The sequence below is a fragment of the Coturnix japonica genome, chromosome 1 (genome assembly GCF_001577835.2).
Source record: "Coturnix japonica isolate 7356 chromosome 1, Coturnix japonica 2.1, whole genome shotgun sequence".
NCBI classification, from domain to species: Eukaryota; Metazoa; Chordata; class Aves; order Galliformes; family Phasianidae; genus Coturnix; species Coturnix japonica.
In genome coordinates, this window is record NC_029516.1 from 97,518,102 (window position 1) to 97,536,619 (window position 18,518).

At 37.3% G+C, this 18,518-nt stretch overlaps 1 protein-coding gene across 1 annotated transcript in view; it reads right to left on the bottom strand.

Moving 5' to 3' along the window:
• DSCAM (DS cell adhesion molecule) overlaps nucleotides 1–18,518 on the bottom strand; it is a 444,911-nt gene that overhangs the window by 50,116 nt on the left and 376,277 nt on the right. The window contains exons 21-23 of the mRNA XM_015882861.2: nucleotides 9,463–9,616; nucleotides 1,967–2,084; nucleotides 985–1,148 (exon numbers count right to left, since the gene is read on the bottom strand). Of these exons, the coding sequence (XP_015738347.1) occupies nucleotides 985–1,148; nucleotides 1,967–2,084; nucleotides 9,463–9,616 (436 nt within the window). The remainder of the gene's footprint in view (nucleotides 1–984; nucleotides 1,149–1,966; nucleotides 2,085–9,462; nucleotides 9,617–18,518) is intronic.

Sequence of the window (18,518 nt, forward strand, 5' to 3'; positions counted from 1 at the left end):
AATTTTGCTTTGGTGTAAGTGAGGAAGAAGATCTTTGGAGCAGCAAATTCTTGGTATGTGAATACACATGTTCTATTTGACATTACTGCCAAAGTGTACTCCTGTATGGTCATTACTTTTATACAGGCCAAGGAAAAAATTCTTCAGGAAATATTTCTGTACTGTGAGGGTGGTCAAACACTTGAATAGGCTTCCTAGAAAGAAGGCTGGTGGCTCAAGCCTGTCAGTGTTCAAGAGGCATTTGAATAATAACCTCATTAATATGCTTTAATTTTTGGTTATCCCTGAAGAGCTCAGGTAGTTGGACTACATGATCTCTGAATGTCCCTTCTAACCAAACGACATAATCTATTCTAATAGTGACACTATATATATTTCAACAGGCATATAGAATAGTTGGCATTACACGCTAGCTGACCTTATACTGACATTTCATTTTAAATGATTCCTCATATTCTCCATCAATAAAATCCTGCTCAAGAGTAATGAAGTTTTTGACCAAGGTATCAGTACAGAGCAAATTTCTGTTGATAGCTTCTTAGAAGCTAAAGAAAAGGCATTCAGCTCCTTCTGAAATTTGCAATATTTAAATGAATACATGTACTTTTTATAGGAATAAAGTATAAGGCAATACCTTCTTGGTGAAAAATGAGAAAATGACTGAATGCAAACACTCGTCAATCTGATAGAAGCTTGCGGGCAGATTTAACTGCAAGTTGTGTTAATTGTTCCATTAAGAGCAAAACATGTACCATAGCAGAAAATGCTGATAGCTGAGTCAGAATGATCTGCAGAATACTATATAACATAATTCATAGTTATAGAATATGCATATAATATGTATAATTATTTACTTTGGAATAACTAAGTTTTTATTAATGCACGTTAATACTAATATCTTAGCATTACAAAACACGCATATCAATGCACTACCATCACATAACATTTAATAGCTGTGATAATAATTCTGATATAAATTCTTACCTTGTACCTGCAAATTCAAAATTATTTCATCAGATCCCCAGTTGTTACTGGCCACGCAGCTGTAGTATCCAGAATCTTCTGCTTTCACAGTACGAATGACAAAACTGCCATTACTAAAGATGCTTCTTCGCCCATCTATCATCACTAGACTGGGTGTCCCGTTACTACCTCACAGGAAACAAAGTGCATACATTAAAGAAGTTACAATCAAAGATACTCAGAATTGGATTATTATTATTATTTTTTAAGAAGCTAGGAATGGAAAGAAAGAAAATAGGGTGTTGGGGTGAGGAAGTGGCACTCCTTATTAAACAGTAAAGAAATAATTTTTGCTGGGAAATGGCTGCCAAGTAGAGAACACACATACCCTGGCCCAAGTTTGAGTGAAATTGAAGACTCACTCCTTAAGTATCAACTATTTCATAAAAGTGCAAGAATAAAAGTTCCTCCCTACAAAGTCTGTCTTTATTAAATAATAGTCATGTGTATCAATCAGTGGCCTCATAGCACTACATTATCACTGCTTACACAGTGCTTAGATGAAAATAATAGATGAAAATTAGTGTACATGTCTTTTTCCATATGTGACTCTATCAAACTGTGAAACTAAAGATCAAAACAGACCGAGGGGAAACAAGGTATATGCACAACATATGCTAACAGACTGCACTCCAAAAGATTATTTTAACGCATCAAACATTTTGCTTTTTAGTTCTGTGGCCCTGAACTTAAAACAGAAAGGTGTCCTCAATTTAACATTTTGGATATTTACTTTTATTCCCTTTAAATGCTTTCTAATTACCACAGGTAGTTAACTTTGGTTCATGGAATTTTTAAATTCTTCCTCTACTGTGACCTTGTCTGGACCTCACAAATGACCCTTCTCCTTCTTGATGCAATCATTTAAGATCACCATCTTCACCATCATCTGGATTTTAAGAAAATGGGATTTACTTGATTTATACATTTAGTTGCTGGTTACCTTTCCTTCATCCATTTGACTGTTGGAGCTGGGTCTCCAACAGCTTTGCAAGGGAGGACAATATCCTTCATCCAGGGAGTTGTCACTGTGCCACTGAATGTCAAAATCCTGGCAGGAGCTGGGCATGAGAGAGTGAGAAAGACTGAAATGAGTTGTTCAATCATACAGCTTTTGAAGGGAAATAGATATCCAGAACTAAACGCTGAGAAACAAACCAATCTCTCTCAAAGCAAAGTTTTTTAGGAACCTAACTCCAGTTAACTCATAACATCAGCTACCTCAGAACAAGTAAAAAGACAAACAACTAGCAGAGAGATGAAGAGTGAAAGAGTTCTGGTGGACTGAAAAGAATAAAACCAGTTATGATCATCCTTATGTGTTTCATAGTTAGCGCTATGGATGAAGATTATGTGGAAGACATGCTTCCCACCAAACTTCCAGAAAAAGTGGCCACAACAGACAGATACCCTACAAAAGCTAAATAACTAATACATAACATTTGTTATAATAAGTCTTGGCATCACTTAAACGACTAGAAAACTAATACTTATACACTTGAGGAGAAAAATGCAGGTAGTCTCAGTTTTTCAGCCAGGTTTGGGTTATTGGGATTAGCCCTTAATTTCTAATCTGTGCTTTAATTGGCTCAGGAATTATCTTTGTTTTAACTTTCTTTAACTTCTTTTTCACCAAAACCTGATAATTTCTAAGGAGTTCTTCTCCACGTCTCAGTTATAGTCTTGCGATCACAGTTTTCGTGTTATCATTCCTGGTTTTTTTTTGTTTTTTTTTTGTGATTCTGGTTACCTACTATAAGCATACTTTTCTTAACTCTACATAAATCATGGAGTATTTAAGGCATTTCAGAAGTGCACTCTGCTGTTTCCAGGCCAAATTGATACTTACACATGAATATTAGGTATACCATCCCAGACGAGGTTATTTATGTGATCTTACAGTCTAGTACATATTATGTCTAGGCACAGGGTTGTGCTGGTAAACATCTGAGACTAAAGGTGCAGGTAACTTCACCTTCCAGCTATAAAATGGGAGAGCATGGCAATCACACTGTTCAGTGGGGTGGTATAAGTGTGATTCTACCAAAAGGATGCAGATTGCACTGGTGTTTTTTGCCTGGTCAGTTAAAGGTGAGATGGCTCATTGCCACCACTTTGATCAGGGAGTGGAGCCAGCAAGAAATGTTCAGCCTTTTTTGCAATGACAAATTGGAACCATTCTAGCATATAGGAATTACGAGAACTAAACGTGACTGATTATACAACAGCTTATAAATTGCTGCAAAATATTGGACTGAATGCACAGAGAAGCTTCAGGTGACTTTAAAACAATCATGCAAGTGTGTAGATACAGTTTCAGAACAATATCAACAGCCATATTCTCTGTTGTTGTTTTAAAAGCAAACAAACGAACAAACAAAAATTGGAGTACACTAAGTTCGTATTGGACTTCAAAAGACAACCCCAAGTTAACATTTCTATTATCTGTCAGGCTTTTCAGTAGAGGCTATGCTACGAAAGAACACTAACTTCAAATGCAGAAATAAGAGTAGCTTCTCCTAGGAAAATGTTCTGTAAAAGAATTCATGAAAAAATGTGGAGGTAACTGTGTATTTTTGGCTTAAGACCTCAAGACTGAAGGAGTTCAACACATGTCAATAGAAGGTTATCTCCTTCACTTTCTGAGAAAGCAGAAATTCTACCAAAGTGCCTGAAGTACTTCTGCTTTTCTATTAATTGTGAAAGCTCAATTTCTTTTTAAATACTAAATCTAGTGAGAAAATTCTATTTTAATATAATTGCCTTGGGCTAGAGAATTCAAAGCTATTTTTTTTTTAAGGATGAAATCTTCTCATGAACTTTAAGAGGGGTAGGCTTGTTATACAAGAGCTAAGAAATCAAGCAAAATAAACCTTACTGTAGTAACATATTAGCACACTGAAATGAATCTATCTGAAGTCCATAAACATGAACAGACTCTTAAGCTAGTTCTATTTGTGCTATATTTAGCTAAATATATAATCAATACTACTCCTGTATAATATACAGAAATGCTAGAGTTGTGTTAGTTTCAGTGTGCTTTATTACTCTAGAATGACTCTTGATAGAAATAAATTGCTTTTTGGTCTTTAAATATACATTTAAAGACATATGCTGAATATGGATACATGAAATACTGTATTTTTAATCCTGATCTACTTCAATCATGCACATTGATCAGAAATTGCATTTAATAATCCATTTTGTACCAATTAGAAAAACATGAAAATGAGAGCCATGATCAAATAAAATTGGGATGTTTCATCTCAATGGATTGTTATCCTCTACTAATAATATATACATATATATGTATAAAAATTATGCATAAAAGAAAAGGCCTTGAAGAGTGAAGGGAAATTACTTCAGTGGGATGCAGTGGGATTTAAGACACTCATAAAATGAAATGATTTCATAGATTATATGACCAATTTGGATGATTTTGCCTATGTTCTCTTCAACTTTCCATGATATTCTTCTCTGGTCACAATTTTAACTGAAACAGTAAGAAGCAGCTGTTTTATAGATTTAAGATAATGAAGTCCTGGATAGGTAGTGGCACAAAACCACTTTCCCAATAGCCAAATACTGACATGCTCACTCCTAGCAAACAGCTGAACAGCCCTAGCTCCCTCCTGGCAGCCTGCATGGTTGACCTCTGCAGGAAGGAGTTGTTGTCATGAGGTGGAAGTGCATGTCATTAAGTCTGACAGTACAGACATGTTTTCCACTGTGGCTCTCCTTAGGCTGTATCTTTTAGAAAAGATTTCAAAAGGCCTATACTGCCACAAGCCATGGGCTAATTAACTAGTTGTTATTGAAACTAAAAAATGCTCAGTCCATCTGGAGACTGCAGACATCGTAAGAAACACTGAAATTAATGTTAGAACACTTGTTTGTCTTCGGTGATCAAGGTCTGTATTGCAAAGCAGCAGAAGATGTTGTCAGCCATCACTGTCTACAAAATACATCTATAAACATCTGGACTGCTCCTAGCAGCTGCAGTGCTTTCAGACAAATGGTGGTCAGAAACTCAAATTTCTGTTCCATGCAGACATTCTCTCTGCATCGTGAAATCTGAACTCTCATTTAAAATGAATAATTAATCCTTTTCTCCCTATCTTCCCCACCTCTACAGTGTTTCTTAAAATATACAGTTATTTCCAGCTGCTGCCAGTTACTTTAGGACAAAGCATTTATACCACAGATACCCTGTGGAAGACTTCAGCATGGTTTGGAACCATTGTTACCAAACTACTCGTGATATTCATTTATTTTTAATAGTTACCTTAACAGTGAATACTTGGTAAAGTCATAGGTTTTGCATCAGATCTCCCAAGCACATTTATATTGTAGTTCCTACTTATCTGTATCTTTTGTGTTTCATTGCATTGTGAGGTGAGCAAGCAACACAAACTTCACAGCATAACTCGGCAGTAGGTTCACAGACCATAACATAAAAGCGCACATTACAAAAGCACATATGACTATTTTTGTGAAAGTATAAGCAGCTTCTTATGTACTATCCATTGTGAGGTGGCAAAACAGCACGAAAATTCTTAACTCCAATTTTCTTTATAGCTTAACTCCTAGTAATGTTCTGAGACTGATAACTGGTTCACAAAAAACAGAGAACTAGAAACAAAATAAATATCTAGTAAAGTTCATCTGCCAACAGTAGGTTAGAAATGCTAAGAAGCATTCATGATGTTAATACATTGACTCTCACAGACTTGTCTGTTTTGAGCTAAGAGAACTTTACACAGCATGCAAGCAATTCAGCTGCAGGGCTTGTCTCATTTTTAACGAAGAAACTTGAATGCCTACCAACTACCTACCAGCATCAGAGTAGATGGCATGGCACTGGATTAGGACCATATCTGTTCCTATTTATTGCAAATTAGCCAGTCATTAATTGAAGATAAATAAGTACCTTCACTGAACACTGCACTCTTTCATGCTAATAAGGTTTTCTCTGTGTTTATTTGTTTAAATTATGAATCCAATTAACCATATTTATTGTCATGGAAAAAGAAACAGCCAGGATTTTTTTCAGTGTTCTTAATTTTAGCATATTTTATTTTTTCTCTGGAGAACAAAACACAATTTTAAAGGTAAACTGCATGGGGAAACGAGTTATGTAAGGTCACTGCAGCTCAGCTTCATCCAAATAAAAGAGCAGTCAGTTAATACCATGGATCAGGAGTTTCTTTTACTTACTTTCTCACAGAAGAATACACTGTTTGCTCCAGTATGCTCAATCTATAAAGAAACAGACTGATAATGTGTATGTAGTATCATTTCTGGTTGTATATTTGAAAAAATTCTCCCTGGAAAGAGCAGTGAGACAGTGGCACAGGCTGCCCAGGGAGATGGTGGAGTCACCATCCCTGGAGGTGTTCAAGATAAGGTACTGAGGAACGTGGGCAGTTGGCACAGTGGGGTTGGTTGGGGTTGGACTGGATGACCATAGAGGTCTTTTCCAACCTTAATCATTCTATGGCTCTAGGACGTGGTTACTGGGCACTGAAGTGATTATGTGATTCAGTGATTCTGTGTTGATGGTTGGACTAGATAAGCTTAGTTGCCGTTTCCAACCTTAATGATTCTGTGGTTCTGTGATTCTATGTCAGTCCCAGACGTACTTTAAAAATACTGAATACAGAATGCAACACAGACTAGGAGATAAGCCTGCTCAATGCTAATACAAAAACAGGGGAAATTCAACACTGAAGTCAGAGTTCTCCCCAAATGGTCAGATTGCCATAGGTCTGGTTCTTTTATCATCACGTTGCTGGCAAACACCATTCTCCATCAGCCATGGTCAGTAAACAAGAGGAACAAGGCACATGAAAGGTTTTCTTTCTTACAGATACATTTAACAGACTAAAAGTGCAACTATCAAGTCAGGAAGGAAGAATAATTTGGAGGGACGTGGTCTGCTTACATGGAGACTGAACTTTCATCTCTGGGGTTACTTTTCATTTGTTGGGGTTGGTTGTGCTTACTTTTGTCAGTTAATTACAGAGAATAAAAACCTGTACTGAGGTACGTAGACATAAAAGGAAGAAACGTTGACATGAATTAAACTTTTGCTAAATTGGACTAGCCATTTCACATCAATCCCCTAACAAGACTTTCTCATTGTTCTCAGAGGGGCTCTTAAGGGGGGTTACAACTAAGCTGATGTAAGTCAGTTTCAAGTAAACACTCATGAGCTGCCATAATGGTATAATTACTTGGAAAGTTAATGTGAAATAAGTTAGGAAAAAAAACAAAGCAAATAACTTCACAGTAATGACCTGTCAGATGTTCATACTGTATAGCAACCCTCTGCACTCCTTTTAGCAAAATCTGGCTATAACTGCCTAATTATGGTAGGTGCATGCAGATCAGTTTGAAGTGCACCTATTTTTGGCAAACTAAGAACTGTCACATGCTACAGTTCCTCATAACCAGATCAGCTCATCGTGGTACCTACAAAGCCTGTGCTGCTTTGCATTTACTTTGTCTGAATGCCTCCTCCTCTTAAAAGAGAATAGAAATCAAAACAGAAATCAATAGAAATCAAAATACAAAACTTGCAGTGCATTACATGTAGGGTTCCTTGCAAAGTCCCAGGTTTGTCTATGTCCCTATTATATTAATATTGCATGGTATTATTCGTTACTCAGATTTGCTATAATTCAAGTTTTAATATTTCACTTTTTGTTGACTTTATTCAGCATTACACATTCATTACCCCCTAGAAGCAGAAGGCCTCAAAGGAAGAGAATGTTGAAGCCTTTGCCCCAGTTCTCTGAGGTGTTCTTCCAATGTTATGTTCCTCCACATCTTAAGATTTCAGCTCTGGTCTCACAAGTGTTCAATATGCTGTACGCAATTGCGTTACAAGGAAAACCTTCAGATATTTTCAGATCTTCTAGACTTTTCACACCCTTCAGCCATGCATCAGGTCCCTTAACACTGCTTCACTTCTTTTCAGAAAAGATTTTCTGACAGAAGATACAAAAACTGCTGGATGACAAAAGAAGCAGGAAGTAAAAGTGACTTTGCAGCTGACAAAAATAACCTGCCAACAACAGCCTAGGGAGCAAACATTTTCCTGTTTGTTCCAAATCATACCTCTTTACCTTGATAGACATTCCCCACATTACCACTGATTGATCTTCCATTGTTTTCTACAATAGAAAACCTGTAGCTACTACAGTTGAGAAATGTTGAAAAATGTCCATCCAATATAATAAAAACTCTGGCCTAGAGAATTGGCAAAGAGGGCATGTGAGTTCCCATCACAAATCTGAGAAACTCTGCTTGTGACCTGTGTGTACTCAATACTATTTCATGTGTTAAATTAGTACCTTCTAACCACTATTACTGGTATTCACGACAATAGTTCTGATAATTATTTGCCATCATCAAATTGCTTAACTACCACTTGCGTGGGTAGAATCAGCAATTTTTCCTCTGGTGATAGTACATCCTTTTCCAGGCAGAAACTACTTTCGTGCTGGTGGCATTTGCTTGAAGTTCTGTTATGTAGGTAGGTATCTTCATAAAGAACCATACATCTTATCCTACATTATTACATCATTAGCCATATGACTGAAGCATTAGCAGTCTTGCAAAACTAAAATTGATACATCTAATTTGAAGAGCTACAGATCTGTGTACTACACTGTTGATACTGGTAGATACTGTCAAATTACCTGTTTGAAAGGAAAAAATAAATAGAAGACCAGTCTGAAGATCCCAGGTGGAGACTGACTACTGACTGGACTCTTCTCACCTTGTTATGTAAAACTTTAGGTTTCTATTTCTATGCTAAGGTGCTTGCGTGTTGCATGCATCATGCCTCACAGTACAGGTAAGGCAGAATACATGGGCCTAAGTAATATCTTTTTTTAGAACAACTAATACAGCTGGAAAAAAATATGCAATAATTGAGGCACATTATCCCCTCTTTGAATCTGAAATAGAAGCAGCAAACTTCAAAGCTAATGCAAGTTGAGAACAATTGCTCAGAGTTTAGGTATGTTAATCAGAACACTTGATATAGAAGATAGTATCTGTGGAGTACACAAGAGATATTAGTAAGGAGAAGGATTATAAAGACATTCTGAAGTGGAGAGGAAACTTTACAAGCTCTCTGTACTCAACAAAAGTAGAAAAGAGTTGCTCCAAAAAGCAATTTATTTCCTTCTAAGGTAGGTGGGATGAATTACTCCCTAGAGGAGCACATCATTCTTCCTCTCTGCTGACTACAGCAAAACCTTGAGTAATTATCTGAGAGTTGTCACCTAACTTTTGGAGAAAACTTTAGTTAGTCCTCACAAATCCCACTCTTCGTAAGCAAAGAGACATAAAGAAGCCATGAGCCAATTATAGCGGTAATTAGCATTGGAAAATTCTGGATTGCTTTAAAAAGCACTGTCATCATACCTTTTGCTAGTGGCTCCACAGTGATTATCTCGCTGCTGTTGCCTCTTCCTGCAGCAGTCACTGCTACCACCCAGACGCTGTACTGGCGATTCCGACTCAGGTTGGGGATTCTGTAGGAAAATGAGTCGGGAGAGGCTTCAAACTCGCTGATTACCTGTGATGAAAGAGATAAATGTTTCCAAACTAAAATAAACAATATTTGGGGAAATTCTGCTCAGCTGAGTGCTACAAAGCCTGTTACTTCATGGTAATTGTAATGACTATCAATTGCTTGAAGCAGATGGCAGATGGCAATAAACAACAAAGACATAAGAAGTCACTGCAATCAATTTTTATTCAGGGAATTTGGGCCTATATTGCATTTTGAAATTATTGTTACTTAGGTTAGGATTTTTATGTGTCTATTTATTTATACAGGGCTGGATAAGCAATTTAAGTGAATAAATGTACTGTACCATTAATAGTTCTGACAAACCAGTTCTGTTTTAGACAAAGCTTTCCCAACAGAGAATTCCATCCTGTGTCTGCTGTGAAATATGGAATTCATTACCTCACTGATCACATACAATCTTTGTGCTGGTACTCCTTATTTGTGGGTGTGGTAGGATATTCCTTTAGTAGTGGAGTGAATCAAGAAATAATCTGTAATGGACTGTTCAAACTTAGTTTTATCACAAAATAACTTTCATTCACAGATTCGCAGCAGAACATCATTTAGCTACTTTAGTACAAGTACTGGAGGAAGTGCCAGTTCAGTCTATTCTACAATGACACCAAAGTGCCTCGGCCATGTGCCATGGTAAAGTTGACCAGCAATTATTGTTCTGCAGTTCTGATTCTTGGGAGATGTTCTACAGTGTGCCTGAAGTGATCTGTGCAAAGCAAGGTGCAGAAGGCTATACAGATTTCTTGATGGGACATAGAGTTTGTGCACCTCAGCCTATGATCCACAAGAAGCTCTACTCCTTTGGTAGAAGAGAAAGGTAACTTCATCCACCCTGAGCAGCATTGCAATATTCACTGTAGCCATTTTTATTTCTGACACGTGTTTTGTGATTCTTGTTTATGAAAACAGAGGGGTTACTAGACATCAGAAGATTAAGTAAAAAAAGATCTACTTTCCTATGCCATACTAAACATGGTAATAACTATACAATACCAGGCTAAAAATAAGTAGAATGTTAATGACAAGGAAAAGAAGCTTTCACTATTAATCTGCATTATTATATTATATATTATATATTAAAAAGCATGCATTGATGTAATCTAAACTTGATTTGGAGTGACAGAAGGTGTGCACAGAATGTCTTTGATATACAAATATCTGATAGTGGTAAGGGCTAATTTCAGCTGATTAGCATTTCAAAAGGTAGTTTGACCTGAAAGCACTGGAATACATAGTCCTTCAAAGTGAATTCTAAAGAAATAAAGTATTTTTCTGAGGTATTGTTCAACACCTCTCCACTGTGAAATGACAGCCAGTTTCAGCTAATGAAGGGGTCACCATGCTCTTGAGCTGGCATCTCCTTAGGCCAGGGGAGGGTGGAATTCATCTGATTTCCTTTTGAAATCTTTCCTGATTTATGCCAGCCTAAATCTTCACTCCCTTCAGAGACCACGCAAAAGAACATGCACTTCTAAGTCAGGGTTTTTCTGTCTTATTTGGGACACATGCATTGCAGTGGGATGAATCATGACCCAAACACACCTATTTTTCCCCATCAACTCCAGAAGTGTAAACACAACTTGCTTGGGAACAGCTGTCAGTGGTGAAAACATCTAAAGTACAATGAAAAACACTCCATAGAGATTATGTGACTATTCATTAGAATACTTAACATTCTGGCTTTCACACAGACATGAGCCTCTATTTCTGCAAGAACACAACTTGCTTCTTCCAAAGAGACATTTCTGAGGAAATCGGTTTGCTCCAACTCACAGTTATCTATATTCAACAGAAGTCCAAATAAGGACCTTACCATACTTCATAGACAATCTGATTTCTCTTGTCAAAATGCCAAGTCAGTTTGTCCCATTTAGTAAGCATTTGCCTGGGTTTCCACTTCTGGTAAGAAGAGGTCATTGCAGGCAGATACTTCTATTATCATGTGAAATATTACAGCAGGTTTTGAAAACCATCGGTCTTGACATTTACATGAGAATATTGGACAAATGCCCGTGGCTTGACAGGTTGGGTCTTTGCGAGGTCATACATAAAAGTTAATGTATTGATCATGGCACAGGAGGCTGAGTTTTAATATTCATGAGACAGCATTTCCTAGGATTGATTTGAAAGTCAAACAGGCTAGGCTAAGTCTGGTACTCAGACTCCGCTCATTAATGCAGTCAGCTAGATGAAGCTACTTCTAAAACACCTAGTAAGATGGAACATGAATACAGCATTTAGGGACTGCAAACCATTAAAGAGATCCTTATTGCCAAGATTTCATTCCAACGAGCATCAGTTCAGTTAAATTTAAGTTGCCTTTTCCTTGACACCCATGATTTATGAAAGAAGCATACTGACTTAACAAGCCAGTACTAATACTGCAGATTTCCTGCTTGAAACGCTTCACTGTCAAGCTCCTCTCTGTCATGATAGAAGCTAAGACAGTCAAACATGTACCTTGTATACAGTTGCTAAACACAGCTTGGAACAGACTGCTTTGAGATTTTAGGTATGGGATAATAAGAGATGTTAAGTGGAAAAGGAAAACCTTGAAACTACAGCACTGTGACTAAGCTCTGCTCTGAGGCCTGAAGGAAGAGCAAAAATTGAAAAACAACCAATATGCTTATAATGTGGCTAGCTAAGAAAGAAGGTAGAACTGTCTCAAAGCAGAGTTCACTTTCCCTGGAACTCCAAAAGCAGAAGAATCATAGACTTAGCTTCTCTATTGTATTTTTCAATAACTTGTCTTTAATTCCTTTCTTTCTCCTCCACAGAATCAGCATCATTCATACATTTGCAATCGCAGCTCTTTCAAATATGAATTTGGTTATTCATTGAACTAATTTATTAATTGAATCTAGAAAATAAATCTTCACTAAATAAGTCATTCTTATTTTCTTAAAACAAACTGTTAATGCAAAAGAATCTGGTTTCTAACTGATTAACATACACCTTCTTTTTCTTCAGCTAACATTCCTTGTTAAATACTTGGAGATGCTCCAGTGACAAAAAATCAATTTTACTTTTAACTTTTGCCTGTCATTTCAATTAGATTAGCATGCCAGAGACTTTCATTACACAAGAAGAAAAAAAAACAACCCACAAAAATGGAGCTTTGTCAGCAAAGAGAAGATCAAACAGTTGAAGTAAGAAATTTAAAGGAATGTCACCTTGTCACATATTGGCCTTTGTACGTGCCAGTGTCTAACATTTATTGCTGCATTATCCCAAAAGCAATAACATGCTTGCTCAAGGGATTTTTTTCAGCTGCTTTTTAATATTTAGTTTCTAGATGATGGGGGAATTTTTCTTTTCCTATGGCTTCAGTTCATTGTCTAAGAAGCACCAAGAAGTCCCTGACTCTAGAAGTCCAGCAAAGGCTGTGCAGAATAAAATGGAGTCAGAGTCCTTTATCAGAGTGCAGTAAATCTCTGTCTCAGAAAAGGAAACAGCAAGAGATTCTGAGGAGCAGACACTGCAGGTAGCATCGTTTCCTTCTGATGCAATTTCACTTGTACTGCTGTTCAATGCTTTGCATGCTCTGAAATAGTATGCCACCTCCTGGCATCTCTTACTCCTTTAGAAAGCAAATAAATAAGCAGTGTGCATAAAATTAGTCTGTTTGTTATATTTTTTAACCCATGATGGAAAATCTTCAAAACAGTGTGATAGAAAAGTACATTTTTAAAACATTTTTCAAGAAAACAGGGAATTTCCTTTGCCAACTTTATGTTTTTTTTGCCATGGAGCAGAACTAGAAAGACATGAAGGAATAAAAGTAACAGGCAGAATTTACTGAGCACTGGAAGATTTTTGAGACAAGGAAAGGCTGCATCTTGTTTACAACCATGTATGCGCTATTTCTGATGCAAGTTAGGTGCACTTAAGATCTCTGCTCTTTCCATTTTGTGAGGAAACTTGGAAGTGATCTGTGAAAACCACGTGGAGACTTAACAGATGAGAATGAAAAGCAAGAAAAGCAGATTTGTAGTGTGATTTGTGAAGCAAGAGAACACATAAGCTGCCTCATCATGAAAATTAAGAATACATACTTCTACTACCTAGAATGGCCTGTGTGCTTTTCCTATGAATTTGGGTATAAAAAAATGAATATAGAATAATGTCTGCAAGGACCTTCAGACTTCACCCAAGTCTATCCTCCTTCTCTAAGCCAAATTTTACTACAGGTGCACAATTTCAGACAAGCATTTGTCCAACATGATTATGAGGTCCTACAATAAGTGGAGACTTTGCAACTCAGTAAACTGCATGAGCTATCCCTGTGCTTAACTTATTAGAAAGCTTTCTTAAAATCTGGCTCAAGTTTACTGCTGCAGTATAAACCTCTTATCTTTTCCAGTCTATTAGAAACACAAAATAGTTTATAACCTTCATCTTTCTACTAGTCTTTTATCTGCACAAAGATATGTCACTCCTTTCCTCACCAGTACACTTATCTTTTTATGGCTTATTAACACCAATGCTTTTAACATTTCCAAGAAATCAAATTTTTGCTAATAACATGTCATTATAATTTGTACTGTCTACCGTCGGCCCACAGCCTTCTCAAATAGCATACTCAGCAATCCTAGAGCATGGCAATTGGCTTTAACACAACAGGATTATAGATATCATAGAATCATAGAATCAATTCTAGCTAAAGTTCATTTTGTGATACAAAATTACCTCACATCCTCTTGCGAAGAAATCTAACAAACTGATTTCTGCCCACTACCATTTGATTTGGTTATTCATAGCACCCACTTATTTGTACTACTACCTACACTACATCTTATCTGCTTTTTTTTCCCCAGACCAATTTCTTAATTTATCAAGATCTGCTTCTTGTGTCTTGTAAGCCCTGAAAATTTTACAGGAACATTCAATATTTCATTATCTGGATTATTAACAAAATCACTGAATAGAAGTGGACTTGAAAGGTACCTATGCTGCTCTTTCTTGTCTTCAGTATGGAACAACTGGTTTCATCACCTCTCCTAGTGAAGTGAACAGTTTTATTTCTATCTTTAGCTGTCTCTGAAATTGTGTTTGCCTGATCAGATTTATTTCAATAAACATGCTCCCCATGGACTTATCTTCATTGCCAAATGGGAGAGAGCCAGAAAGTGTGTTGAGCACCTCAGCCCCAATGGTCCACACTGCTTTTCAATCTGACCTCTGGCAGTGGAATCACTGCTGTAATTAAAGTAAATTTTTAGTTCTACAAGGTCAAAACACAGAGACCTCTATCTTAAAGAAGCATAGAATCACCAAGGTTGGAAAAGACCTAAAAGATCATCCAACCGTTCACCTATTACCAATAGCTTCCACTAAACCATTTCCCTCAACACAACATCCAGTCCTTCCTTGAACACCCCCAAGCTGAGCAACACCATCATGGAATTGTCCACCCTGCTCTACCTCAGATATTCATTGCTCATGGAAACAATGTTTTAGAGTCTCTTTGTTTGATAAGTTATCTAGTAAAAGGGAGCTAAACAGTTTCTACCTAGAAGTGAAATGGTTTAATATAAAATCCATACATTACGGTATATGCAAAGATTCAGGTTCTGTGTCTATTAACAAAGTAGACTTGAGAGTGTGCCCTTGATGAACTCCCTAAAGATATGAAACTCTGCATGCAGATTTTTTTTCTTGGGGTTATGACAACAAATCTGCTGACTTATGCCTTGCTTCCTTTCACAGATGGACAGATTGTCAGAGCTGCCAGCAACAGCCAGTCCACAATTTCAGTTAGAGTAGAAACCGTTTAGGCCATATAATGGTTTCTGCTTGGTTCTTGCTATTTGGCTCATGTTTTGAAACATGAAACATGACGTCTGTTTCTCACTCAGTGTTACTGAAGCTAACTGTTGTAAACAAAAGCTGTGTGCAAAACAGAATACAGCTTCTGTCTGTTTATTTATTTTATTTTCTTAAATTCTGAACTGAAATGTTGGAAACCGCAGGACAGAGATTTTTGAAACGATGGAGGTGCCATGCCCATAAGACAGCCCACTGTCCAGACCTTCAGGTAACTCATATCAAGAATCCTATTGCTTAGGAACCACACAGATACATCACATACTTGTCCCTTTGCAGAAACCTACAGGAGCCTGTGAGTCTATCTGCCTCCCCCAGGTCATGATCAGGGAAGCAGGATGTGTTGTCACAGGCAGGTGATCACAGTAAGGGCAGGAGACTGACTGCTGGTCTGCTAGCCATGTTACTGCCCCCTTTAGTGGCCCCAGCAGGTCACCAAGTTTGTCCAGAGAATTTCAGTCAAATCACCAGTTGTGCTGTGCCTTTTGGTCCCAGGTCCTTTGTCCCTGGTACAATACAGAAGAGAATACAATGAATCTATACCTCCTGAAATACGTTGCAACTGACGCCAAGACTTTATTGTTAGACTATATTGATATATGTGTAGGTGAGCCTGCGTAGTGAGAGTAGTAGTGAGAGAGAGACCAGAGTTTTATGAAAAAAAATCAATATCAAATTTGTTTTAGTAGGGCTTTGCAAGGAGACCTTTTAAAAACTGCATCAAGCAGCACAGCACCAGAATTAATTTATACTCAATCATGTCTCTCGAGCTCTGCTACATGGCATAAAATGTAAAGTTGGTAAAGTAGTTAAAAGAATGAATATGCTATGTTTGGGAAGTGGTAACAAATCTGTGAAATAACTATGAAAAAGCCGTAAACAGTACATGTGGTATATTAAAAAGAACATATTTTAAATGTTATTCCTAGTGAGATTTTTAAAATAACTCCACAAAATACAGAATAGCTCTATGCTATATAAAGAACAAGAATTAATAAGCATAAATATCCTCATGCTGTGAAAAGTACTATACAGGCACAGTGATAAATACTGTTGGTAGAATATAAATCAGTGAACATGTGTTTTAAATTCAACCTCACAGACTCTGCTGATTCTAAATAAACTTCAATTCAAAGTAACTTTATCTGCTTAGCCCTCTTCTGAGAGTTACCTTTCCCTCTCTTCCAGAGCCTTCCAGTATACATTTAACTACCTAAGACTTTACAGAATAACAAATCACTTCTTGCTTATAATTATTTTTGCAATGCTTTATGTGAGTTTCATTCAAATCTTTAAAAATGAAGCATTCTACTTAGATGCAGCATTCCAGATGGGAGCCTCATGAGGGCAGAGCAGAGGGGGACAATTGCCTGCTCGATGGGCAATACAATCACAGCAAGTAACCAGGAGATTTCTGGAGAGCACTGAAGACCTTTTCTTTTGAAGATGATCTACAAAGTGACTGATGGAGATACCTCATGGAACCTATTTCCCACAGTTAAGGAAGAACTGATTGAAGATGTGAAGGTCTACAATCACTTTGCCTGAGGTAATCAAGAGGCTACGTTCTAAGATTCTGAGAGGAATGATCCCATGGGACACTGTCCTCGAGTGTAAAGGGACATCTGGCTAAGTCCCACGTACAACCTACTCAGAATGCAAGAATGGTCTTTTGCAATGCATGGGAAGTCAAGTAAGACTGGCAGAAGGCCACACAATTATATTGAGCTCAAACTCAAAAATGATCACACAAGAAGGTGAGTGCTGGGACAGGCTAATTGGGAGGACAGTAAAACACTGTCAGAGCTTGTGGGGATAGGGTTAGAAAAGGAAAAGCTCTGCATAAAAGGTGGTCTGCTGTTAGCAGCTCTGCATTTATAAGTGTTTAGGTCAGTTAATTCAGGTCAGTGATCCTTCCCCTCCACTCCCTACTTTACACTTTTGAGATGCTAGAGCCAAGCTATTCTTGAAGCAATTTCAACATTAGTAATCTGACATCATTAAACTTGCTCCAAGAAGAGTTTTGGAATAGGTGAACCTCAGTAGTATCTTCCAGTCAAAATTATTCTACTATTCTATGGAAGTTTAAAAATGGCAATCCAGTTCCATAGAAAATACATATAACAAAACAACTGAACCCAAATACTGACAATGTGCAGTTCTGAGAATAAGAGATGTATTAAAATGTTACCAAGATGCTTTCTCAGGCAGCCGGAAACACTCCAATAAAACTTCTATGGCATTTTAAACCATTGGTAGATTGTATGTCTTTCATATCTGAACACTTTCTGTGCATGGTTGTTTAAACAAGCTCTGCTTTTAGCTTTCACCATTAGGAAATCAGAGAGAAATTGTGAGGTCATCTTACTCTGTATCTTAATATGAGTAGAAGACAGTATCCTGAAAAAGAAAATTGCTGGGAAGGAGAACAGTCTCCATCTATTACTCTTTTGTAGTGTGGTCCTGCTTACATGACCCCTTTCCATTAATTTCCAGGCATCACACAGGGAAAGCAGACTGATGCACAGTTTAATGACATGCTTCATTAGAAACAGCATGATAAGCATATTTACTGTGTTTGTTACTATGAGTGAACAACTGACCAATGGATCACTGCTTGTCTAATGCCTCCCACTCAGCAAAACCCCAATAATGACATCACTTTTCTAATTAAGAAAGAAAAAGCTATTTTAATATTTATTTCTGATTGAGTGATGCCATAGTGTTTGCTGGCACTCAGATTATAGAGTCGGTCTATGTTTACTCAGGTCATAACTTCTCACTGCTTTCCCTAGCAGTCATAATGCTTTCTCAGCCCTTCCAGAAGCAGGCAATGACTGTTCTTCCTTCAGCACACACCATGTTTCTTTCCATTCTCCTTCTTAACTGTCTTCAGATAGACAGCAGTTTCTGGGCTGGCAAGCCATTGGATGCTTTCTGTCACCGCAATCTTCTCTAAAACTTTTATGTCTTCTAAATTTTATTTAATCTAATCCCACTAATTTTTCCTCATCTAGGATACTATATCAGGCCTGGACAGAGTGATCACAGTGATACAGGA